Genomic DNA, 24969 nt, shown 5'->3' on the forward strand with positions numbered 1-24969 from the left:
TTTGGAAGGAGATGATTAATTCCAGTCTGCCATGTGCACGGGGACCCTAGCTCATGTTCCTATTAGAGAAAGGGAGCCCAGACCTTTTTGGTTAAGGCTCTGACCCTGCTTTCCCCCCACGTTCCTGCTGGAGCGAACTGAATTGGCTGGAAGATGTGGCTGCACAGGGACTGGGCTCGTAAGGGGGAAACTGCTCCTCAACTGAATTTTATGAGCGAGTTTTGAAGCCCTCGCTCTTTCAACGGGGGGCCGAAGAGCCAGCGCAACGCTGCGGGCTCCGCTCCTCTGGCTTCCTGTTTACCACGGCAGCTGCGTACAGGGCTTTGCAAATGTTGGTGCCTTTCAGACGAGCCACCAAACGATAATGTAAGGATGAAGTATCGAACCCTCCTGACATTGCTGCTGCAACCAGTTTCTGGACCGGGGACCAAGTTAAAGCTCCTCTAAATGTTTCTGTTTCTTTCCCTTGGAAAACATATGGCCCTTGAAGTTCTGGTTGCTTGCAGAAAGAGAATAAGCTTTAGTGTATGAAGGGTTTTTTGTGTGTGGGGTTTTTTTTTGTTTTGTTTTTTTTTATGAAGCACCAAGAGACCTAGCAAGAAAGTAGCAATCTGCTTGCAGATACTGTATGTGCATAATTAATAAATTCTTATTATTAATGTATGAACTGGAGAATTGGGGATGTCCCTATTATAAAAATAGTGAGTTGCACACTAAATCTACTGTCTGTTAATGCACAGACCTAGAGGCTTATGTTTAACAAAGGCTAGGTCCCATAAGGGTAAAGAAGGCATCATCCTGGTTGAGGGGAAGTTTCGAATATATTGGATTTCTTTTTCTCTCCTCTCCTCCCCCTCCGCGTGGGTTATTTATTACCCCTGGATGCTGACTCCCCCAACCGTGCCCAGGGCTGAACCAAAGGACGGCTTGGAAACTTCATTTCATCCAGTCTTTCTCTGGAAAGCCAGCACGGGGCAGAAGACCCTCGCCCCCCGCCAGGATGCTCATGGCACCGGGGGGCTCCTGCGATGAGGACGACGCGTCTGTGGCTCTGCACGGAGGAAAACACGCGGGCGGCTCAGCTGGGAACGTCTCTTCCTGCCCTTGGAGGTAGCAAAGTCATCTGGGCCCCGGCGCCGGGGCCAAGCCCGACAGTATCAATAACGCGACTTATTATATAATAGCCCCCGATGCCAGCAAGGGCCGCGCGTGTGCGCGCGCGCCGCCCCCCCCTTGCCGGTGACAGTCCCGCTCCGCGCCCCCTCCCCAGCCTGGCGCGCTGGAAAAGCCCGGCGGGCCGTGCGGGGCGGGGGGGGGGCGCTGCGGCAGCGCGCGCCGGCTGCACAGACGTGTGCAGAGAAACGTCTCAGCAATTCTGCGTGGGGCGGGGGCGCGGGGGCATCTTGAAACCGCCGGCTGCCGCGCGCGGATTGGCGGAGCGCCGCCTCGGCCTTCCAGCCGCGCGCGCTCCTCCCCGCTTTGTCCGGCCCGGAAGGAATTTCCTTCGCCGCTGGGCCCATTGTTGTTGTGGCCGCGGCGCTGCGTGTTCGGGCCCCGCGGGTGCCCCGGCGCCCGGGGGGGGGGGGGCGCGTGGCCCCTCCCGGCCTCCATCCCGCGCTCGCTTCGCCCCGCGCGGCGCAGGAGGCGGCGGGCGGGGCAGGGGGGGTGCGCGCGCACGTGCATCCTCCTCGAGGGTGAGCCGCGAAGTTCCGCCGAACTTCCCGCTTCTCGAAATGGGGCTCCCCCCCCGGCCGCCCCCGCGCGGGTTCCCCCCCGCACCCCGCGGCTGCCGCGAGGAGGCTCCGCTCCTCCAAGCAGCCCTGCCCCGCAACCCGAGGCTCGCGGCAGCTGCGGCCGGGGGGGCGCTGCTCCAGCCGGGCGCACAAAACTGCAAATAAAAGAGGGGAGGGTCCCTGCCGCTCGCTTTGCGCGGGGGGGGCGCGACTTTGCCCGAGTGGGGCAGAGATCCGGGGAGCCCCTGACATTTCGGCTCTGCAGTCGCGGCTGCCTCTTCCCCCCCAGGGCTTTTTTTTGCAATGGCTGATCCCTCCCGAGGCTGACACTTGGCGCTGGGCAGGGAGGAGAGGCCACGGAGAGAGCCGGAGGTGAAAAAACATCCTGCGAGCAGGAGCCTTCCCGGGGGGGCGCGCTGGGAAGCTCGGAGCAACACTGCCCCCTGCAGGCCCGCGCCGGCCACCGCAGCCCGGCGGGTGCGCGGCCCGAAGGGAGCCCTTCCTGCCGGGTGCGGAGGGCCGGCCGGGGGGCGCCGGCCCCGGCTCCAGCCGGTGTCCTGTGCAGAGGCAGGTTTTAACGCATGTGGTTTTGGGTGAATGGGGCTCTCCCAGCGATCCCGTTGTCCCTCCGCTGGGTTATGTAAGCGCCGGGGACTGGCGGGGAGGTGCATCCTGCGCTGAAGCGTTTATTCTCTCTGGCACCGACCGGGCTCTCGGTGTGCGGCGGTGGTTTGGGGCCAGGGAGAGGCTCGGAGTTTGTTTGAATGTAGAAAGGGGAGGGCTGCGACCGGGCGCCCGAGCTGCAGAAGCCCCCGGGGGAGGGTGGGCAGTGAGTCACGGCTGCCGGGGAAGCGGTTTGCGACGTCCAGCACGACGCCGGACCGCAGAAAACCGGGGGCGAGAGGCCGCGGTGGGGCCGGCACCCCCGCGTGAGGGCTGGGAGCAGGTGGGCGCCTCTCCGGGAGGCTTGCTGGAATGCAGATGCAGAGTTTCCTCTTGGTTTTATTTTTAGTCTGCTCTCGTTGGTGTGAAACCGGCCCTGGGGCAGAGGCCGTGCTGTTGCAGGAGCAAACTCGCCCAGTGCTGGGCCTCTGTCCGGACCTGGCTAGGGACGAGAGGCGATTTTGGGCTTGCCCGCCTCCCCCTGCTCCAGCGTCGGCGAGACAGCCCTGGAGACTGAGCTCTTCTTGCGCTCGCCGAGGCGCGGCGCAACGCGGGCACCCACCTGCCCCTGTGAGTCTCTCTCTCTCAGGGTGGCTTGCACTTTTTCCCAGAGGAAAGGGTCGTCTTAGCTGCTCAGGCCCCGGTCTTCTTACCGGGACTCCTGAGAAATATGCCATGGTAGGGAGACTCATCCTCTAGGCAATGGGCTGTGGGCAGCCTGCCCTGCCCTGACTGCAGCTCACGTGGCCCTTCCTGTGGGGCTGCTTTCAGTGAGCTGGCTTAACCGCTGTTAACCGTGTAGCCACCGCAGCATGGCGCTCGCTGTGAGCAAAGCCCCCTGACCATCGGCACAGCATCGCAACAGCAGGCTCTGTTCATCTCCGCCCTGCCGTGGCCATGCTGTTAGCAGGAGCCGAGCGAGCTGGCTGAAAGCCAGCATGGCTTTAGACCAACTCGAAGACTGCAAAATCATTTCCTATATGCCATGAAACATCTATAGCACAGCCGCCTCCTGTCCCTATTAACATGACCTGCTCTGTGCCTGGAGAACTACGGTGGAAAACCCTCTTAAGATAGTTAGAAAGACCTAGCTTTCCCTCGGGGCCCTTGTGGAGGTGGTCTCCCCTGCTTGGGACCTAGATGTTGCCGTGCGTGTCGCGGAGATCATCTTTTTCCTATTCCAAGTGAAGTCCCAGGTGGCGAAAGATGCGCTGTGAGAAGCCTGGCCTCGTCACAGGACACGTCCTCTGCCAAAATGTCTCAGCTTGATTGTCAGCCAAGCTCTGATTTTTGGAGTGGAGACTAGTAGGAGTAGAGGATCTGTCCTCCCCACCCATCTGGTTTTTAAACAGTCTTGCCAGATGTCTCTGGGATGGCGGGGTGGGCATTATACTTTCGCCTTGGACGGGATTTCTGTAGGGTTATCCAAGGAACTTGCCCAGTATAATCTGAAGGCTTCCAGCCTGATCCTGAGGGGACCTGGGACACCCACGTCTGGCCGTGAAAGGAGGCAGAGCCTTTTGGCATGGCGTGGAAACAGGGCGCCCACCTTCAGAGAGCCTTCGCATCACGCCCACAGCTCTCGGGGTGCCCGAGGTGTCGCTGTGACCTAGCTCATGAGGCAGAAAAGCCTTCTAGGTAGCATTCAAACAAACCTATCGCGTGGCCTCAGCATTTTCTCCCCCCACCACAAGAAGCGGCTTTGTAGCTGGAGGAGGGTTTCTTTAGCTGGGTACAGATCTGCGCAAAGGGTCATTTCCTCCGCTTGCGTCGGAGCCGTGGAAATCCGCATCTCTGCTTCCCTCGTTTGGATTTGCCCAGCCTTTTGCACCAGCTCGTGCCATTCGGTGTCCTCTGTGTGTGAGAAGGGTCCTGCGTGCATCTCTCTCCGGGGAGGCTGGAGTGTGGAGAGGCCTGGACCCAGCGTGAGATGCTGACTTAAATTGGGAATTGGCCCCCCGATTTCTTAGTGGTCTCTCAGGTCCCGGTGGCTAGAAGGCTGGACATCCTGGTCGAAAGCCAGGGGCCCCCAGTTCCTGAGCTAGAGGGCAGTTTCCACCAGGGTTGGCAGTGTAGGTCGTATGACACGCAGCCGAGCGGTTGTGGTCACACTGGGAAGGCAGTGCTACAACAAGAGTCATTCCCTCGTCTTCCTTAGGAAGACGCCACCCCCCCCCATGACTTTTCTGTGCAAGCTCCTCTAAGAACCGCGTCCTGGGAAGACGCAAAAGTGACAGGAACGGCTTTCCAAACGCTCTTGCCGATCCCAACGCTTGTTTTAACTTGGTGGCAATGTTTAACCACAGGAAGCTTGGCTGGAGTTTCCTTGCGTGGCCTGCCCGCACCCAGCGCAGCCCAGCCGCGGTGCTGGGGGCGAGGGAGGGGAAAACGCTGCCTGCTTGGGCTGTGCGAGATCGGTCGTCAACCACAAATAAGAAGGTGGAACGATCTTCAGTACAGAAAATCGTGTCTTGCCTCGAGCGCGCCTCCTTTCCCTCCGCGGAAGAAAGGAGCCTGGATATTTATTCAGTTTGGTAATGGAGAATGGCCAGCTCTTTCGATCCACGCTGCCCTGTGTTTTCATTCTAGGTCTGTAACCCGGGGTTTTGGTTTGTCACGGATGAAATGTCATTTGCTGATGCGTGTGTTCGAGCCAACCACACTTTCCTCTGGCTTTTAACGTGTACGAATATATCCAAGCTCTGACTGCATGCTCAATGAATAGTTCCTCCCCACCACCCTTCCTCCTCACTGCTGACTCCCCTTTTCTCAGGGCATGGTTTCTGGATTAGTAAATTAAGTAAATACCAATGGAGGAGTTGAAAAATAGGTTACCTTGTAATTGAATTTTTTTTCCCCTGCAGCTAAAGAAAAATTAGCCCCGCTGCTATCTTGTGCAGTCTGTGTTTTGAGAACTTATCAGTGTGTATAATAGCTTAAAGGGTAGCCTGACAGTTATTTGGCCCAGACTTTTCAAGTTGTTCACTTTTTATTCCCCCCGCGCCTTTCTTCCTCTGAAACGTATGTAGTGCCAAAAAACCCTCCAGGATTGACAGCCCCATGGAGCCGGCTCCATCCTGAGAACAGGCCTTGCCAACAGTAATGTGCAGTGGCTTCAGCTCGCCAGCAAGGGCATCCTGACCCCCCTGGAGTGGTACTTGAGTCCTTCCAGCCATGCTGAATAAGGGACCTAATGGAGCTAATGGATCTTATTGTGTGTGCTGGGATTGCCCACAGTGGGGCTCATACAAGTGGGGGCCATTGTCAGTATGGGCCAGGTTCCCGGGCATGTGACATGCTCTTGGCTCCTGCTGCAGAGGGGATGGCGGGCGGGTCTGAGGTATGGGCTGCATAGCCCTGCCTGAGGAGCCCTGGAGGCAGTGCATTCAAGCTGCACGGTGGATGTCGATGCAGGACTGATCCCTGCTTAAGATGGCCTGGTCTCTAAACTCTGTCTAGGCAAGGGCCATTTTTATTCCATAAGTGGCTGCTGCCCATACAGGGGCCGTACACGCTTGCATCCCTTGGGAAGGTAATACTTCCCCCCGCCCCGTTCTCAGCCTTCCCTTTCCTAGAATACAAATTTTGCGGCCCGCAGGTGCACCGCTTGTGCTTTGACAGACCTGCCTTCGAAATCCCCCACTCCCTTGATCCTTTGAGTCTAATCCCAAGTGTTTGATATCCTGAGCAAAACGGACAAAGGTGTCTATTTGAGGGTGCAGCGCCCTGTGGTGACTGCTTTTTTCTTTCTCTTTTTTTGTGCTGCACAGGACGGTAATGAGTTTTTTGTTGGGGCTTCTTGGCTGTCGCTAGATGCAGGCAGGTTGCGATGTATGGTGTCCCACCCATTGACCATCTTTCCCGCCTCCAAGAATTTTGGACTGTATCACTGAATTAGCTGTAAAATAAACAAATAAATACCCACTATGCTCATGCATTTTCCAGTGTCCAGCTTAGGTGTGTAAACACTGGTACCCAACCAGAAAGTGTGTATTCATGCTTCCTTGTGGTTACTTGAGCAATTACCTGGCTAGTGCAACTATTTGATTTGCATACAGAGTGGCTACATGCAGGTAAGTCAGGCGTGAAAGCATATGTGTGCGCGTGCACGGTTACATATACAACTTGGCCGGTCTTGTTATGGGGACGGGGAGTAGCTGTCTCTTAAAATGTAACGGTTGCTTCACGCTGCCTGCGCTCTATAGCAAAAAGCAGTGGATTGTTTCTTAACAGCTCAGAACCCACGATTGCACGGATGGAAACGAATGCTTCTTGTCGGCAATGAAACAACGGCGTAACGTGCAACCCAGGGAAGAATGGGCCCTTGTCTAATGCAGACCTGGCCGGCTGCTTGGCTGTGAAATCCTTCTGGGGCGCTCGGAGGCACTTGAAGGATGGATCAGCTGAAATAGGGGTGGTTAAGAGTGGGCAGGTAGTGAAGGGCCCTGGCAACCGAGGGATGGACCCTTGTGTTTGCGGTTCTCGCCTCCATCAGATTGGGAGCTGTCCCAGAAGCAAGCTACCGCAACAGAAAACACACCCTTTCGATTTATTTGGTGTGCATTTTTACATTCCGTAATGACACTTTTCCACTGAAAATGCCTGCTTGAGCTATTCTGATTTTTTTATGGTACATAGGGTGAAGTTGAAAGCTTGCAGGTGATCAAGCTATGGTATTTTTCTGGGACAGGTGGGTTGAAGACTGTTTTCTTTAGAGAACATTTTTTGCAGCTTGTGAGGGATGCTCATAAGCTTAAGGGGGATCAGGGGGATCTCTGGTGTGCTTGGCTCTGTATTTAATGCCACGTGATTGTTATCTTTAAAAACACATGGTGATTAGGAAAGGTCCTGGATAACTGGAAAAGGGCAACTATAGTGCCCATCTTCAAGAAAGAGAATAAGGAAGATCTGGGGAACTACAGACCGGTCAGCCTTATCTCAGTTCCTATAAAAATCATGGAGCAGGCACTCAAGGGATCCATTTCTAAGCACTTGGAGGAGGTGATTAGGAGCAGTCAGCATGGACTCACCAAGATCAAGTCATGCCAGACCAACCTGATTCCCTCTATGACGAGATGACTGGCTCTATGAATGTGGGGAGAGCAAAGGCCTGTTGTACCTTGACTTGAGCACGTCTTTTGATGCTGTCTCCCACAATATTTTTGCAAGCAAGCTAAGGAAGTACAGGTTGGATGGATGGACTGTAAGGTGGATGGAAAACTGGGTGGATCTTTGGGCTTAGAGAATAGTAGTCAATGACTCGATGCCTAGATAGCAGCTGGTGTCAAGTGGGGTGCCCCAGGGGTCGGTCCTGGGGCTGGTTTTGTTTCATAGTTTAAAAACCAGATGGGTGGGGGGGACAGATCCTCTACTCCTACTAGTCCCCACTCCAAAAATCAGAGCTTGGCTGACAATCAAGCTGAGACATTTTGGCAGAGGACGTGTCCTGTGACGAGGCCAGGCTTCTCACGGCGCATCTTTCGCCACCTGGGACTTCACTTGGAATAGGAAAAAGATGATCCCCGAGACACGCACGGCAACATCTAGGTCCCAAGCAGGGGAGACCACCTCCACAAGGGCCCCGAGGGAAAGCTAGGTCTTTCTAACTATCTTAAGAGGGTTTTTCACCATAGTTCTCCAGGCACAGAGCAGGTCATGTTAATAGGGACAGGAGGCGGCTGTGCTATAGATGTTTCATGGCATATAGGAAATGATTTTGCAGTCTTCGAGTTGGTCTAAAGCAAGTTTGCAGATGGTGCCAAGCTCAGGGGAGCACTAGATACAGGTAGGCCTAGGATTCGGAGAGACCTCAACAATCAGAGAATTGGACCAAAAGAAATGTCATCAAGAGGGACCTACTTAAGTTGCAGTTTCATGCATTTTGCAGAAACTGAGACATCCGGGATAGTCCGCAAAATCAACACAAGAAAAACCCACAGTAAAAATAAAATGTTAGCTCTCCAGCGGGGAAGGTCCTGGCCTGCAGAATGGCACAAAGAGCAGCAGACAAGGTGGTAGCTGTCCCCTTGTCCCTGCTTTCCTGGTTGGGGCCTCTGCCAAACAGTGCTGGGGAGGGGGGGGCACATGAAGGGCAGCCAGCAATCAAGGTGGTGGCTGCCTTCTTGTCCCTCCTCCCTGCCAGAGCCTCTCTGCCAATCAGTGCCAAGGGGTGGGGTCACTGTAACGTGACCGTAAAATTATAATTTTATGTGGTGAACATCCCACAAAAATTGGTAACTCCCCCCACGATTTAGGTAGACCCCTATTCATGAAGTTCAGTAAGGACAAGTTCAAAGCTCTGTGCTTTGGACAGAACAATCCCATGCACCAGGACAGGCTGGGGGTGACTGGCTGAGCAGCAGCTCTGCAGAAAAGGACCTGGGGTGACTGTGGACAATAAGCTGAGTGTGGGCCAGCAGTGTGCCCTCGTTGCCAAGAGGGCTAATGGCATCCTGGGCTGCATGGGTAGGAGTGTTGCCAGCAGATTGAGGGAAGTGATTATTCCCCTCTATTCTGCACTGGGGAGGCCACATCTGGAGTACTGTGTCCAGTTTTGGGGCCCACTACAGAAAGGATGTGGACAAATTGGGGAGAGTCCAGCAGAGAGCAATGAAAATGGTGAGGGGGCTGGAGGACATGGCTTATGAGGACAGGCTGAGGGAACTGGCATTATTTAGTCTGCAGAAGAGAAGACTGAGGAGGGATTTAGTAGCAGCCTGCAACTACCTGCAGGAGGGTTGCAAAGAGGATGGAGTTGGACTGTTCTCAGTGGGGGCAAATGACAGAACAAGGAGCAATGGGCTCAAATTGCAGCAAGGGAAGTTTAGGTTAGATATTGGGAAAAACTTTCTCACTAGGAGGGTAATAAAGCCTGGAACACATTACCCAGAGAGGTGGGGGACTCTCCATCTTTGGAGATTTTTAAGACCCGGGTAGACAAAGCTTTGGCTGGGATGATCTAGTTGGGGCTGGTCCTGCTTTGGGCAGGGGGTTGGATTAGATGTGACCTCCTGAGGTCCCTTCCAACCCTCATTTTCTATGATTCAATGATGGATTCAAAGGCAAGTATAGTGGCGGAAGCCCTGCCACTTGAGGCATCTAAAACTAGACGTGGCAACACTGAGCTAAATGCCCATTTGGGAACCACCCTGAACTGAGAAATCAGTTGGATAACCAATAACGTCTCTTGGCGTTCCACCTCTTCTATGAGTTTCGAGACTGGGGCGCAATGTTATAGTGTCAGAACAGCAAGAGATCAGTCTTGCTTGTGTTGTTTGCATTGCAGTTGTACCTAGGAAGAGGGGTGTAATTAGCAGTTTTGGGACCTCAGGAAGAGGTGTTGAGCACTGGAGCGAGAGAGGGAGTGTGTGTAGTGGGGACTGGTGGAGTAGCAGAGAACAAGCGTATGGAGTGCTGCTGGTGCCCTGCTCACTCCTTCCTAATCATTTAGGAGTGCCACTCTCGCACCAAACTCTCACTGAGTAAAGAGATGGTCCATACTGCAGAAATATGATGAGGCAATTGAGGTAATAATACTTCCTCCACACATGAGTGACTTCACCTAGGAAGGCAACGTGGCTCGGTGGATTGGGCACTTGTCTGGGAGCTCTGCTTTCTATTCCAAGTTCTGCGATAGGGATACCATAAATTAAAGGGAAGTTACCCGCAGTGTGGCTTGGTTTTCCCTGTCTGTAAAATAGCTTTTCCTGGCTGTTGTTTGAATGTAATTCATGGAGCCTGGAGGATGTTCAAAAAAGTGACTGTTGCAGGAATTCTTCCAGTCCCTGGAGAAAGGGCAATGGCATGGCAAAGCAGCAAAGAACACCAGAGGGCTCAAGGACTGCTGCAAGGGGGGTTGGAGGACCTCGGGGATGCGGTCACAGTGAGAGGATACTGCTTGAAAGATGGGTTCTGCCCAAGTTCCTGGGGAAGCAGCCTTCTGGGACTGAGGCTGCCTGATGAGAAGAGCTTCAAACTGAGACAAGAGGAAGTAGGTTGAGAGAGGTGTGCAGACTCCACATAGGCGACTGGTGCTGCCTTAGTCAGGGGGGCCACATACCCCCCCATGTGACCAGTCCTGCTGACGGGAGTGGTCTTCCCACAGCCTATCTCCCTGCCCGGGCTGATTGGCCCATCGCTGCCCATGAGCGATTGCTGCAGCAGCTTCTGGGATTGGCTGCAGCCACTTTAGGGAGCAGCTGCAGCGATCGACCAGTACTCCCACCTGTCCCCCCGCCCATTGCCTAAGTGGTGTGGGTGGCCAGTCAGGGGGTGCACTGGTGCTTTCAGGGGGTGCATGTGCACCCCCTATGCATCACCATTGAGACTGCATGCTTGGCTTTTACTTGGTTTTCCTCCTCCTGTGTACTGAGGAAGTGGCAATGGGGTAAATAAATTGGTGGATAGAAGAATGGGTAGCAAGGAGAAGGAAGGTATGAGTATTTCTGAGAACAGTAGCCGGGTGGGTGATCCAGGTAATGACAGGACTCTGCTTGATCCAGGGGCAGGCAAAATGTGGCTCATGGGGCTCCTAAAAAATTTAGAAAATTAATAGTTATCTGCCCCTGGCTGCCTGTCATGCAGGCCTCGATAGCTTGCTGAAACTCAGTAAGTGGCCCTCCGCCCCAAATAATTGACCGCCCCGACCTAATCCCATTAGATGTGGGGTGTGGGCAGAAAGTGATAGCTGAGGTACTGGTGTACAAATGTTAAAGAGTTTGGGCAAAAAAATAGAAGACTTCAAACTATAGGTGCAGGAGGTGAAACTAGATATTATATAGATGAGCACAGCATGGCAGAAGAGCAATCATGGCTGGAAAGCACGTATCGGAGGCAAGTGGTGTTCGGGAATGATTAAAAATAGAGATAAAGATGGCTGACAGTGGGATGTGCCAGGAAGTGTCCTTCGGGCCCACATTCCTGAGTGATGATAGTTTCTCTATAACAAATTCTTCGTTAGTGGTTCATGTGATTGTACACAGCAAGTCCTTTTTGCATTGGCTGTGATGCAGAACAGGCTAGTTATAGAGATCAGACATGAACTCAATATGTTGTGGCTACTGGAAAAATCTGAATTGCCTGCAAATTCTGAAAGGAGAAGAACCAAGACCACAAACTTTTAGAAGTAGGTGTTGACAAGTTAAGCACCTAATGAAGGCCTTGTGTTCACAGGCAGGAAAAAAGGTGTGTTGAAACTCAAAGCACAAATTGAAAAAAAGACCAGATGTTTTATCTTGAAACGAGTCAGCCCGTCAGAGTTGAAGATGAAGCTTTCAGTCTTAAACTTTGACCTACGAGCTTGTCTGAAGCTTTCATAGATGTAAGGGCTGGAAGGGACCTCGCGAGATCATCCAGCCCCCGGGGCAGGAAGTCCCCTGGGGTCAGGTCACCCCAGCAAGATAAGCCTCCAAGCATTGCTTACAGGTATCCAGAGTAAGAAAACAGACTTCTGGGGGGCGGTGTCTGTTCCCGACTCTGAAATATGACAGACTGCCTTGTGGTCCCTTATATTTTGCCTAAAGTGAGTTAGCCTGTGGTTGCTTTTTTGGCAAAGGATGAGCCCAGTGATGCCACTCTGCTCTCATTTTCCGGTGGAGTGTTTTGAACTTGAAGCAGCCAGGGTAGCTCTGGAGCTGATGGGTTCCCTGCAAGACGAGCACTTGCCATCTCCTGCAGACGTGGCCACTCAGGTGCCTAAATATGGAGCGAGTTCCCCGATCTCGGTATCCAAATGTGAATCTTTCTGGCCTGTGTTTGTCTGTTTGCTGCAATTCAGGGAAATCAGCTTTAAGTAATGAAGTTGAGCCCTTCTAGCCAATGCAGATTTTCTTTGATTCCAACTTTTATGCGGTTTCTCTCAGCGTGGGTTGGTTTCTTCAGGCTGCGTGGCTGTTTGAGAGGTCTGAGGGGGGCTGCAGTTCATCCTGTGGTATTTATATTGTAACCCATGTCGAAGAGCCTTTGCCTTTATTAGCCCCATAGAATTGGGTCTGCTGCTTCTATATGATTGAGATGGGACCGGACACATGACCACTAGTGTCGGTGCCGGTGGACATCTGTTTTGTGTCCCCATACACATTACACAGGGGACTGCAGTGGTTAGATAACCAGCTAGCTTCGGCAGCTGCCTCAGTACTACAACACTTTGTCACTAGGTTGCAGGGCAGTCCTTAATAGCCTGTTTGCACTGAACAAAGACCTACACCACAATAACTGCAGCAACGCAATATGTGCCCCCGTGTATTTTTTTGCTGGCTTTCCTGGGGTGACTTCAGCGGGTTCTAGGCAGTTGCACCAATGTAGGGCTGTATGCTGTGTATCTGGTCCCTATTTATCCTGGTGGACAGACACACTGCAGCAGGGTAAACACTGTGTGTGCCCTTAGCAGTTTAGCTTAAATAGAAAGCAACACTTTTGGACTGTGCTCCAGCCCTGGGCTTGGCCCCTGTGACTCAGGTTATGTATGCAGGTAGGTGGGGTGGTGTCTTTCATCAGTGGTCATTGTGGCTCTTGGCGAAGCAGAGTATGGAGAACGGAGAGAGAAAATCGACTTAAGAGCTGAAAAATCTCAAATAACCTTCAGCTAAGATCCAAATGGCTGTACAACTATTTTCTCCTCTTCGAGTCATGTTCATTGGCTCAATATAAAAAAGTTCTTGTTCAACATACTCCAAAAAGCGATGAAACTGCTAATAGGTCAGAGTCTTTGCTCAAAAGTAATTAACAATTTTAATCACTACTGTCATGACATCATTAAACTTCGATTTCTTTGCACGAGAAACCCACTGACGAATGATACCATGAAAAACACAGCACATCTGGGAAGTAATGATCATTTTTCACCACGAGCGCAAAATCCAATATCTTGCTCTGTAGTTGCCGTGGCTCCATCTCCTTGCAATGGAGGTTAATTTATGCATAATTATCAGCTTTAGTCATAAGTGACTTGGGGTTGCTGGGGGATCTTAACCTCTACTGGTATCCTTTAAATACAGCTGTTCAGCTGCCTCTTCCCTCTGTGCAACAAGAGAGAAAGACAAGCTGTCTGCTATCATTAGTGTCCAGGCTCACGCCCATGGCCAGGGTGGTGATGCCTTACCAGGTGCTTCAGACAAGGATGCAACATCTTTTTGAGGTGCTTCCCAAAGGATAATACTCCAGGAGTATTTATGCCTGGCAGAAGCCAAGGTGTTCTGGGCAGACCCTTCGTTTTGTTGAATACTTTATCGTGGGGCTCTCAAACTCCCCCTGGGCCCCAAGGCTGATCTGGATCACAGGGGCTCATCTGGGGCTGGATCTGTGGGTCCAGCAGCAATTGCACTGGGCCTGGGGTGGGGTGGTGCATGGTTGTGGTTGGGTAGCAGTGCAGGGGCTGCTGCTGACGACTGCCCATCAAGATCCAGATATCCTGAATCCTGTGGTGGGCCAGGTTGCCCAGCAGACTACCAGTGGGCTGGATGCCACCGTTCCATGGGCCATGTCCAGTCCACAGGCTGCATGTCTGACACCCCTGGTTTATCTTATTTGTCTTGCAAAGTGCCAGGAGCTTCTTGGTTTGTAGTCCAGTAGAAGGTAAGGGCTCTGGCTGAGATGAGGAGCTAGGTGCTTTCCATGCCGTTGTGATCTGAAGCTGGAACCGTTTTTACCAGCTAAAGAAGCGGTTGGGGGGAGAGGAGGAGATGCAGGATCACACAGCAGGTGAACTGGGAATATGACCAAGAACATCTTGACCAGGATTCTGTGCCCGTTCCACCATGCTATACGGTCTTTCCCCTTTAACAGGCAGAAGGGAGGCAGCAGTATGCGTTTTCCCCAAATTTCACCCTTTTATATAACTCAGGTCAATCCAATCCTCTGTGCCCCCTTTCTCAGTGGTGACCACTATTTTGGTCTCTCTTGACTCGCAGAAGCTCCAGGGGCTGCTGGTTTGAGGAACTGGCCTTGAATATCTCATTTCAAGTCTGCCAGCTGATGGCAATAACTTTTGTTCCTGACTTTGACTCAGTCCAGTAGCTTTGGCGGAGAAGACATTGCCCTGTTCTGAAGCCGCCCGTTCTCATAGTTTCATAGTTGGTCGGGTTGGAAGGGACCTGAGGAGAACATCAAGTCCGACCCCCTGCCATGGCAGGAAAGAGCGCTGGGGTCAAACCACCCCGGCTAGGTGTTCATCCAGCCTCCTTTTGAAGACCCCCAGGGTAGGAGCCAGCACCACTTTGCTTGTAAGTTTCATAGTTTCATAGTTTCTAGGGTCGGAAGGGACCTGAGCAGATCATCGAGTCCGACCCCTGCCATGGCAGGAAAGAGTACTGGGGTCAAACGACCCCAGCAAGATGAGCATCCAGCCTCCTCTTAAAGACCCCCAGGGTAGGAGCCAGCACCACTTCTCTTGGAAGTTGGTTCCAGATCCCAGCCTCCCTGACCGTGAAGTTGCGCCTCCTGATGTCTAGCCTGAATCTCCCCTCTGCCAGCTTGTGACCATCATTCCTGGTCACTCCTGGCAGCGCTTGGGGGAACAGGGACTCCCCCAGTGCCTGCTGATCCCCCCTGACTAGTTTGTAACAGGCCACTAGATCCCCCCTCGGCCTTCTCTTGTGGAGGCTGAACAGGTTCAGGCCCCATAGCCTGTCCTCGTAGGGCCTGCCCTGCTGCCCCCGGATCATGCGGGTGGCTCCTCTGGACCCTCTCCATGTTGTCCACATCCCTCCTGAAGTGCGGCGCCCAGAACTGGACGCAGTCCTCCAGCTGCGGCCTGACCAGTGCCGCATAGAGGGGGAGGATCGCCTCTTTGGACCTGCTCAAGATGCATCTGTGGATGCACGACAAGGTGCGGTTGGCCTTCCTGACCGCGTCCCCACACTGCCGGCCCATGTTCATCTTGGCATCAATGATGACTCCAAGATCCTTTTCTGTCTCTGCCCTGACGAGAAGGGAGTTCCCCAGCCTGTAGGTATGGTGCCGGTTGTTCCTCCCCAGGTGCAGCGCCTTGCACTTGTCAGTGTTGAATCCCATCCTGTTCTCATCCGCCCACCCCTGTAACCTGTCTAGGTCCGATTGTAGCCTATTCCTCCTTTTTAGCGTGCCCACAACCCCCACATCTTAGTGTCATCAGCAAATTTGAAGAAGGTGCTTTTTTCCCCTTGTCCAAGTTACTGATGAAGGTGTTGAACAGTGCGGGCCTGAGGACCGAGGCCTGGGGGACTCCACTGCCCACATCCCTCCAGGTTGAATAAGACCCATCCACCACCACTCTGGGTGCGGCCCTCCAGCCAGTTGGCGACACATCTGACTGTAGGTGTTGATGCTACAGTCCCCCAGTTTCTTAATGAGAACAGGGTGAGAGACAGTGTCGAAGGCTGGCTCAACAAAACTCTCTAAAATGGAGTACTTTGAGGGCTTCTCCAGCCTCATTGAACTGTGGCAATTAAAAGGTGATGCTGTCCGCATCTGCCTTTCCCAACAGAGTGATTTGACAAAACTCGCTCAACAAGTGAAAAGAGAAGCCACTTGTCAGTACTATTCTGGTGTCTAGCAAAGATATTAGTATTTAAGGAACCCCCAAATCAGCTTGTTTTCTACCAGAAGTATCCCGTCTCCCTCTTTTCTTTCCTGAAGGGACGTGACAGTTCTAGCATATGTCATGGCCTACAGAGCTGGTGCCCCGTTTTGCTTCCTGCGATGTTATGACCTTGACCAGGGTCAAAGCCCCAGAGGCTGGGCCAGATGTAAGAAACCAACAGGCACTTTGTTAAAAAGGCAAACCACTCAGATTTCATCCTTGCAGATCCTAGAGGAACAGTAAAGAGCTTGTGCAAAAACTCTTTCTTTACAGGTCATATTTCCTGTCCCCTTCCCCACCTATTCTGCGGAAAGATCCTTTGGTGCACGAGATCCTTCCCACTCGAGACAACGTTCCTGATTTGCAGTTAGGGTCATTGATCAGAGACCATAATGCCTTTGGAAAGCGCCTCTCTTCTTTGCTCTGCTGCCATGGATTAGGCACATGTCTTCCCGTTGACAATGCAATGGAATTACTGTTTTCTAGCTTGGGAAGCCCGCGGTCAAAGCATGTTCTCATTACATCAGGTAAATGTGGAATAAAATCCTGTGTTGGAATGGTACACCATCAGGTGAAGTCTGGAAAGTAAATAGCTTTATTCTACGTTTATCTGGCTTGGGACCAGGGACGATATGGCCCATTTATGCCCTAGTGACTTCAACAACTTACAGAAGGTACAAGGGGATTTTTTACCGTCTCGTGTCCCAACCCTCCACGTATGGAGATTCGGTCTGAAGTGCTTTGCGGAGTCCTGTTTGCTTTAATGTTTAGGAGCATTCGGAGGAAGGAGAAGACAGCATTACTGTATGTGATTTATTTGAACATCATATTAGAGACTCCCTCTGGAAGAACATTATTGTCCTGGTCTAATAGAAAAAACTTTAACCTTGTTGAGCGTTAGCTGATCGGGTTTAGTATAAAATTTGCAATTCTTTGTTCCTTGTCTTTCAGGGCAAAGGAGGAGAAATCAATATTTTTTGATCTTCTAACGCATCCCTTTTAATGCATTAGAGTTAATTTTTCATACCAAGATGTGATTAACTTGTCCTGATACTTTCAAAAGGGGAATTTTTTTACACTTTTCTCATGTCATCTTGAGCAGCAAATAGGCTTATTTCTTGATGAGATGCTTCTCCTAGTGGCATGTGTCATGCTCTTGCCTTCAATTCTGTAGACCTGCTGTATTAAAACAAAGCACAACTTCAGCTTGTACCCTGCACGAGATGCTTCTACCTTCCCCAGTCCCCCTTCCTGCCTGCTCCTCCTCCTCTACCTGACTTTACATTTCATTGGAATTAAGCTTTTCTGAGGGACTTATTTTCCCTTGTTAGGCTGTTTTTGTTTCTGAGCGACAAGTGATTATTTTCAAGAGGTTTGCTAAATGCAAAGGAAAATAATCTTTTTCCCTCTGTGTTGAAGGGAGCAGCACAATTAGAAACACTTTAGATGCTTGACCTATGCTGAAGTCTCCAAACAAAAGTTGCAAAGATAGGTTTGATGTTTTTCAGGCACAATTAGCATAACGCTGTAATTATGGTTTATAGCGGTTGTATTCCCCCAGCTATTACATTGACTAAATCCATTCATCTGGGGTGTTCTGGCATGCTAACTGAACATACACATGTCCCCCCAGCCTACTGAGTGAATACACACGCACACACACATACACGCACACTATATTCTTGTTTCCAATCTATCACCATATGCCTGTCTTTTACAGTTCTTTGGTGCATGATGCTCATAGAGTGGATAATTAGCTAAATGAATTAATTGACATTCATACTTGTAATTAGCAAATGGTTACAAGCAGCTAATCTCCTTGGGACAACTAAAATTTCTCAGGGACTAATGTTAAAATACTGTAAAATCATTAAGAGTAAATAATGAGGGCTGATTGTAATGCATGATTATGGAGCCTATTTTCTTTCCCCAGTCATAAATGCTTCCACATTGTAAACAAGCCTGTGCAAAAGAAAAGCACGCTATAAAATGTTCTGGAAACGCCACCTCTCAGGAGATGCAGCGAGTCTGAAGGAGCTGCACTCCAGATACAATCGAAGCCAGATGGATGGCACGCAATAAATAGCATGTTGATAGCTGCTGCGAGCGCTTGTCTTCCTCTATTCTATGACAAAATAAGGGTAGTGCCAGCTCTTCCTAGCCGTCTTTTTCCCCCCCTCAATATTTACTATAGGGCTCCAACAAATAAGAAACATGAAACAAGGCTAATCTCTGGGTGGCTGAAACCCCGGCTGGTGTGACTGCATTGAGGCTTGTTCCAAAAATCATATGCCAGGGATCAGGAGGGCCTCCCTTGGTAGGGATTGACTTGCCTCCCAGGTATAACACACTGCAAGAAGCTGATGCACTGTACAAGTGACACTTTGCCAGTTCCTCTCTGAGATGCTGCCCAAAGCCCTGGTTGCAAGAAGGGGTTCTTGCAAAGATGTTGCACAGCAGCTACCACTCTCCTCTGATGCTCTTTGCCTACTAGGAGATGGACTCAGCGCCTCTGGGGGCATTTGGGTTGAGGGAGGATTCGTCCCAGAGAAGGAAAGGGTGTTTGCACAGACTCTCTGGCCACCTCTCAGAGCCTCGCCAGCAGAGATTGCCCAGTGCCTCTGGTATGCATTGCACCCCTGGCTCCTTGCTTTGTGCTTGCCATGTGGCCTCTTGGGCAAACTGGGTCTGCAAGGACCTGGGGCTGAGAAACCCTCCTCTAGGTGGGCTTGTGTGGCTGCAAACCCAGCCCAGCCTCCTGTACCTGTGCAAAATGGTGCAACTCAGGACTTCTGTCAAATAGAGGAAAGAACCACGAACCAAAAACAAAGGGCTCAATCATGGATGAAGGGTGGGGTGGATGGCTACCTCCCCTGGACTGCAACTAGAAATGGTTTGAAAAACAGCCCAGAAAGCAAGGAAAAGAGCAGTCTGTATTTTTTTTTCAACTTCTCCTAATCTGCTTGGTGGTATCGAGGGGGGCTGCCTCTTGTGGTGGGGGAGGTAAGAAATGGCTCTTGAGGCATGATCTGAGTCACTTCAGTCCTGTAGGCACCAAGGCTGCCCTGGCAGATGGACAGAGGGGCTGACCTGCTGGACTCCCTGCCTGCTCCTTGCCAACCTCGGCCTTGAGCTTGTCTTCTTCCACACACTCATAAATGCATGTTGCTTTGCCCTTGGTCTGCTGTGAGCATACAGTGTGCTCGGGAAGTACCAAGGCTGGGTCAGGGGTGAAGCTGAGGCAGTGCTGCATGAAAGGTTAGCTGCAAGGATGACCGGGATGAGCTGGGCATGGCCACCCCACCTCTGTGCCAGCCACTTAGGCCGTGGGCAGGTTGTGGAAATACCCTTGGGCATGGCACAGGGGCAGTGCAGGCCTGCCTGTTGTGTGCAGCACCACATCAGAAGCTGTGCTTCGATTGTTCCTTGCTAGATAGCCCTAGTCTGCTGTAAGGTAACCCTGTTTACACAGCCAAGGTTGACACGACTGACTGTGATGCTTACTCATGTCGGTAGCACGTACATGACTAATGTTTTGGAGATCAATGAGGTGAGGCTGGCATGTGAGTAAGTGCTAATCCACATAAGAGATTCAGAATAATCCTCCGTGTGGCTTTAGGCCTGGTTGGTGGGTGTCTGCAGAGGAGGTTTTTGAGAGTTGGTGGCTTCTTTGTGGTTTGAGAGTTCATAGGTGATGAGCGATCTAATGCATATTCCCTTCTCCCCCTTTGAGTCTCCCCTCTCCCCCTTTGAACTTGTCTGGAAATTCATATAAATAATGTCCTACCCTGCAAGCCAGTCTAGACTCTGACCCTCCGTAGGTCTGAAATGGAATAAAGGTCTGGCAAACAAATTGCATTTCTTTAATTGACCTCACCTCACCTGATTGCAGGCAGGGACTATCCTAGTCTCCAGTCCGTTTCAAGGAGCGAGCTCAGTTCTTCATTTCAGTGTCTTTAGCTACAATGGGATTGGTAGACTGAGTCGTGATGTGAAAGGCCTGCCCAAGTCTTATGGTCCTTGGGTTAGCCTGGTAAATGCTTGCTAGTCTCTGTAGCTGTTAGCCCACCTGCAGCCACCTTTGTCTCCCTATGCCAGTCATCCATTTTCAGGTTTTGGGGTGGTTGTTTTTTTTAAAGCCTCCTCAGAGGCCTTGAGTGTTGGCTGCACTCAAGGCTGGGGATTTCGATGGCTGGGACTTAAACCCAAAGGCTCCTGGGTAGAGGTCTTGCCCCTCCACTCAGGGTGAGCCTGATGCCCATGTTTGGGGTCAGGAAGCAATTTTACCCCGTGGTCAGGTTGGTGCAGACTGTGGGTTGTTTGCCTTTCTCTATAGTGGGGGGCCTGGTCCTTTACTCGGGGTTTCTCTAGAGTATTTTAACAACTTTTGCAGCAGGAGGACATTGGCTGTCATGGTATCCCTGCGTTACTGGTGGCAGGTCAGGGTGTTATGTCTTGGGTGTTGTGTCATTTGACTGTGTAGTTTTGCTAAGAGGTTAGACAGTGGGTTTGGATGGCATGGTGTGGATAGGGATGATCCTGCCTTGGGCAGGGGGTTGGACTAGACGACCTCTCGTGGTCCCTTCCAGCCCTGCTTCTCTAGGACTCTGATTTGCAGCCGCAGTCATGGTGGGCAGCCTTTGTCGCTAGTTTGGAGCAAGGCTTGAACTGTACCTTTTGGACCCATAACTGCTCTTTCATTACGGGCTTGTTAGGCCTTAAGCCTAATCTTAAGCAACAGTCTGTGTCCTGAGCTGCCTCCACTCCTGAAGGAGTGCCATGTGAATACCACGTTATAGCCAAATATTGGTTTGGTCTGCATTATCTTAAGGAGGGGCTGCAGAAGGGGGACCACTCAGCGCTGGCGACGCGTAGGGGTGCACACGGGTGCACGTGCACCCCCTGCAAAAAGCGCCGCCAACAATGCCAGCAGCGCCCGTGGGCGGTTGTCGATCGCCACCCCTCCTCCCCTACCCGCCCCGCCGTCACTGACACCACCACCGGTGGCATCTACAGGCAGACCCTGACTGCTGGTAGGTGCTTGCCACCCCTCACCCCCAGCACTGCCGACACTGTCATGGCCGCCTGTGGGAGCTCCCCACTCACCACCACCACGGCCCTGCCGCCGACACCGCCATCGCCACCGCTGCTTGCGTGCAGTCGCCGTGCCCCTCCAGCCTCCAGCGTAGTTCTCTGAATTACATGAAGATGTCCTGCTAAGATGTCAGGCACTATATATTGGGGCACCAAGTGGTTTCACCCTGGGTGCCCTGGGTGTCTGCGCTGCTGGGAGAGGGAGACGATCAGCCCCGATTCTCCATCCGTTCTACCTTGTCTCATTACTGCTGGTATAATTTAGCAGTGCCTTCTTTGTGCCCATTTGGCACAGATGCGCTACAAGGTGTGCAGTGGAGAACGGGGCCTGCAATGAGACCGATCCAAATCACCTGCCGTCCTGGCCCTCCGGTAGAGCCAGGCCAGTGTTGCAAAGTGGCACTGATTAGAATCAGTGCATCGATCCCGGGTGATGGATGCTTCTTATTTTGTTTCAAACATGGATTTTATTGAGTGTGTCTCTAATGGATACAGACATGCGGCAGCCTCTGCAAATAATGGCTTGTTCGGTAGGAGATTTCTTGTTGACCAATGAATCAATGATACAAGCAGTCAAGAAGGGAAAACGGTGCCTCCCCTGCTCCTTGCCCATGTTTGAGTGAACCAACTATCCAGCGAGACCTGTTGCCTCCAGTGATCTTACCTATGTGCTGTTTGCTGCCCAAGTTGCCTTTGCAGATTGCCAATAAAAGGGGAAAACAAGGGAAGGCCCCTCCCCTGCAAGTGAATCTCTGCAAGCAGAGACAACACCCTGGTTCATTCTCGTATCATAAGATCGTGACCCTGGGACTAGCTCAGAGCAAGGTTAGTTGCTGTCGTGGGATATTACCTGCGACGTTGGTAAAAGAACTGGTTGCTTTCTGCTAACGCTGAACGAGGAACTTTTGCATAGGCAGGAAAACCGTCTCCACTCCTCTTTAGCCTGGGATCGACTCTGCTCCATTCCTGCTCGGCTTAAAGAGACCGTGTACCTCCGCAGAGCATAGTGTAGAAAACAGTGTGGTAAAAGCTCTTGCAGGTGGTTTGGCACTTCCAGCGCCTGCATGGAGCAGCAGAGATGCAGCGGCAGTGAGACCTGGCGGGGCTCTAGATAGCGACATTTTGCACACCAGTTATTACCTTTTTGTTCCAGCTAGGAATAGGAAGAACTGAGCCTTGCCTGCTGAAACCAGATCAGAGCATGTGATTTTTGTCTGTAGAAGCTAAGCCAGGGCACCTTGATAGCTACCACAGTGCTATAACCCGGTTGCCCAAGATGTGTGTAACCCCAGAAGCGTCAAGGTCTGATACAAAGCCCGTCCAAGTCAACTGGCGTCTTCTGGATCAGGTGCTCCCAGGTTACAAAAGGTAAACAGCTTCCCAGTGTACTCTGTGCATTTAGCAGCACTTTAAATAGTTGCTTTTGCTATAGGCTTTTTTCCCTTTAATCTTTCCTTTACAGACACCCAAAGAGTTAATTCTAAAAATAGCAGGTTTAGCAAAAAATTAAATTAAATTAAAAAATAACACCCCCCGCCCCCCCAAAAGGTGGGAGCTGCTTGTTCTCTCTTTAAGAAGGGTTAGCAGGGGAAATGGCAAACAACGAACAATTGCCGTGGAGATTTTGCGGTTCTTGCTCCCATTTCTTTGTAGAATTTTGTTTCGGTTTTTAAAAAGCTACTGGAGCATTTTCTTTAAGCCCTGGTAAAACGTGTGCAGTCAGGCAGCACCCAACAGAAGTCCACAGGGCTCCAGGGTAAACAGCCAAGGTTAAAGGAAACGAAAGGAAAGCAAACTCCAAACTGGTTGAAAAGTAACCACGCTGACAGTGAAGACAAGTGAAACATCAGGGTTACTGCTCTGTTCGGCCTCCTTGGCCACAGGGAGAGAGCAGAGGCATGGATTTTTAGCTGGGCACACCTCTCTCCCAAAGGCTGGAAAGGAGCGTTTAGATCATCTGGTCTTGCCCTGGCATAACCCAAGCCACCAGCTCAGCCAATCCATGCAAGAACATCATATTTAGCCCCAAATCCTGCAAGCCTGTCATAGGTACTTTGTTATTACTGAGTTGTCCCAGTATTCACAGGCAGATACTTCGGCGTGCGTGTACGTGTGTGCATGGCCATAGCATTAAAGACATTCGCTCTTGATTTAAAGATTCCAAGTGACAGTGATTCCACCCTGGGAAGCTGGTCCGATGCCTTTGCTGTTTTAAGAACATGCATCTTCATTTCCAATTGGGCTTTGTCCACTGGATGTTGGAGACGAAACAGTCGAACTGAAGCAGCAGACGTGTATAAATACATAGATCATATTTCTTTCACTATGATTGCAAGGATGAGTAATACACAGAGCCCATGATCCCACGCAGAGCATGTTTTGACTCTTGGGGAGACACTATAATGTATTACGTGGAAAAGAGAGGAGATTGTTTCGTAGGTCAGTTGATTCTCTCTGTCTTGCAAGGAAATGCTGACAATAGCATTTCCTTCATCACTTTGCTTTCTATAATAATCAATACTGCATTGGGTTCAACAGTGGCTTGACCACATCCTTTGTGAGTATAAACTGGACTAGCCCCAGGGCCATCAATGAGGCAGTGCTGATTAAGTTCTGAGGATCTGCCCCTGTGGGAGTGTCTGCACATCAGTGATAACCTGGTCTGGCCAGTAAGCCTGTACTATGGCATCTCTCTGCTTGCATGCTCCATACCTGGGAATGCCCCCAGGAGCCACTCCAGGGCATCCGTCTGCAGTAGAGCTCAGGTAAACCAGAGTCCAAGATCCCAAGAGCAAACATAGAGTTTCATAATTTCATAGTTGGTCGGGTCGCAAGAGACCTGAGCAGGTCATCGAGTCCGCCCCCCTGCCCTGGCAGGAGAGATTACTGGGGTCAAGCGACCCCAGCAAGGTGTTCATCCAGCCTCCTCTTAATGACCCCCAGGGTAGAAGCCAGCACCGCTTCGCTTGGAAGCTGGTTCCAGATCCTAGCCGCCCTGACCGTGAAGTCGCGCCTCCTGATATCTAACCTAAACCCACCCTCTGCCAGCTTGTGACCATTATTCCTGGTCACTCCTGGCGGTGCTCGGGGGAACAGGGACTCCCCCAGTGCCTGCTGGTCCCCCCTGACTAGTTTATAACAGGCCACTAGATCCCCCTCAGCCTTCTCTTTTGGAGGCTGAACAGGTTCAGGTCCCGTCGCCTCTCCTCATAGGGCCTGCCCTGCTGCCCCCGGATCATGTGGGCGGCTTCCCCTGGACCCTCTCCATGCTGCCCACATCCCTCCTGACATTGCTTATCCAAGTGTGAAGCCTGTGAGTGGGACCAGGTAAGGGTAGGGGTTGAGCTCTGTGGCATCCCACCTGAGAAACACTGCTGCTGCAGTGCTGGCACAAGAGTCCTGTAGCAAACAGGTAAAATAGTTCAAAGCAAATTACGTGCAAGGCGCTTGCTCAAATCTGCCCCCAGGCAAGCTCCCCACCTAAGGCGGAAGCATAACCTGCTGTTGTCTGCTTGCCAGCCTTGAAGCAGGGCCATTGTTGCAAAAGCAGGTTCAAGAAGGGGCGAATAATGAACAACCTCACCGTATTTTTAAAGAACGGGGAGTTCACCAGAACCTGCTGGAGATGGAAGAAAAAAACAGGGCTGAAAAATGAGCTGTATGGCAGATTTCCCATGCTGCACGTCGATTGGTCTTGTACGCCTTAAACGGAGGGGGAAGAACACCCAGCAGAATTTGCAAATTAGCTGTTTTCTGGGAAAGATGAAGGTAAAATCAATGTCTGACATCCTGCTCAACCTTCTGTCTTACTGATCGTCCTCCTGTCACATGAAACGTGGCTGCATTAGATCTCTGAGACTCTGTCATGCCTTCAGAGCTTGGGGTAGCATGTGGCACACTTCCCTTAGTTTTCAACTGGGTTTT

At 51.6% G+C, this 24969-nt stretch overlaps 1 protein-coding gene and 1 long non-coding RNA gene across 4 annotated transcripts in view; one reads left to right on the forward strand and one right to left on the reverse strand.

Annotated features, from left to right (window-relative positions):
- The first annotated feature begins 255 nt into the window (after positions 1–255).
- The window catches only part of ACOT11 (acyl-CoA thioesterase 11), an 89090-nt gene continuing 64376 nt past the window's right edge, over positions 256–24969 (forward strand). For 2 of the 3 annotated variants that reach the window (XM_090048556.1, XM_090048557.1), the window contains exon 1: positions 24793–24813. In XM_090048556.1, the coding sequence (XP_089904682.1) occupies positions 24808–24813 (6 nt within the window). In that variant the 5' untranslated portion in view covers positions 24793–24807. Of the gene's footprint in view, positions 367–908; positions 1111–24792; positions 24814–24969 lie in introns of those variants that run through there. The other variant, XM_090048560.1, reaches the window with a different exon arrangement.
- On the reverse strand, positions 16773–22213 carry LOC149863485 (uncharacterized). The gene is made up of 3 exons (XR_016442589.1): positions 21896–22213; positions 21058–21144; positions 16773–17130 (listed from the first exon to the last, which is right to left on the reverse strand). It is a non-coding gene; the product is annotated as an uncharacterized LOC149863485 (long non-coding RNA).

Source organism: Crocodylus siamensis, chromosome 5 (assembly GCF_052110815.1).
Source record: "Crocodylus siamensis isolate JL-2025a chromosome 5, ASM5211081v1, whole genome shotgun sequence".
Lineage (NCBI taxonomy): Eukaryota > Metazoa > Chordata > Crocodylia > Crocodylidae > Crocodylus > Crocodylus siamensis.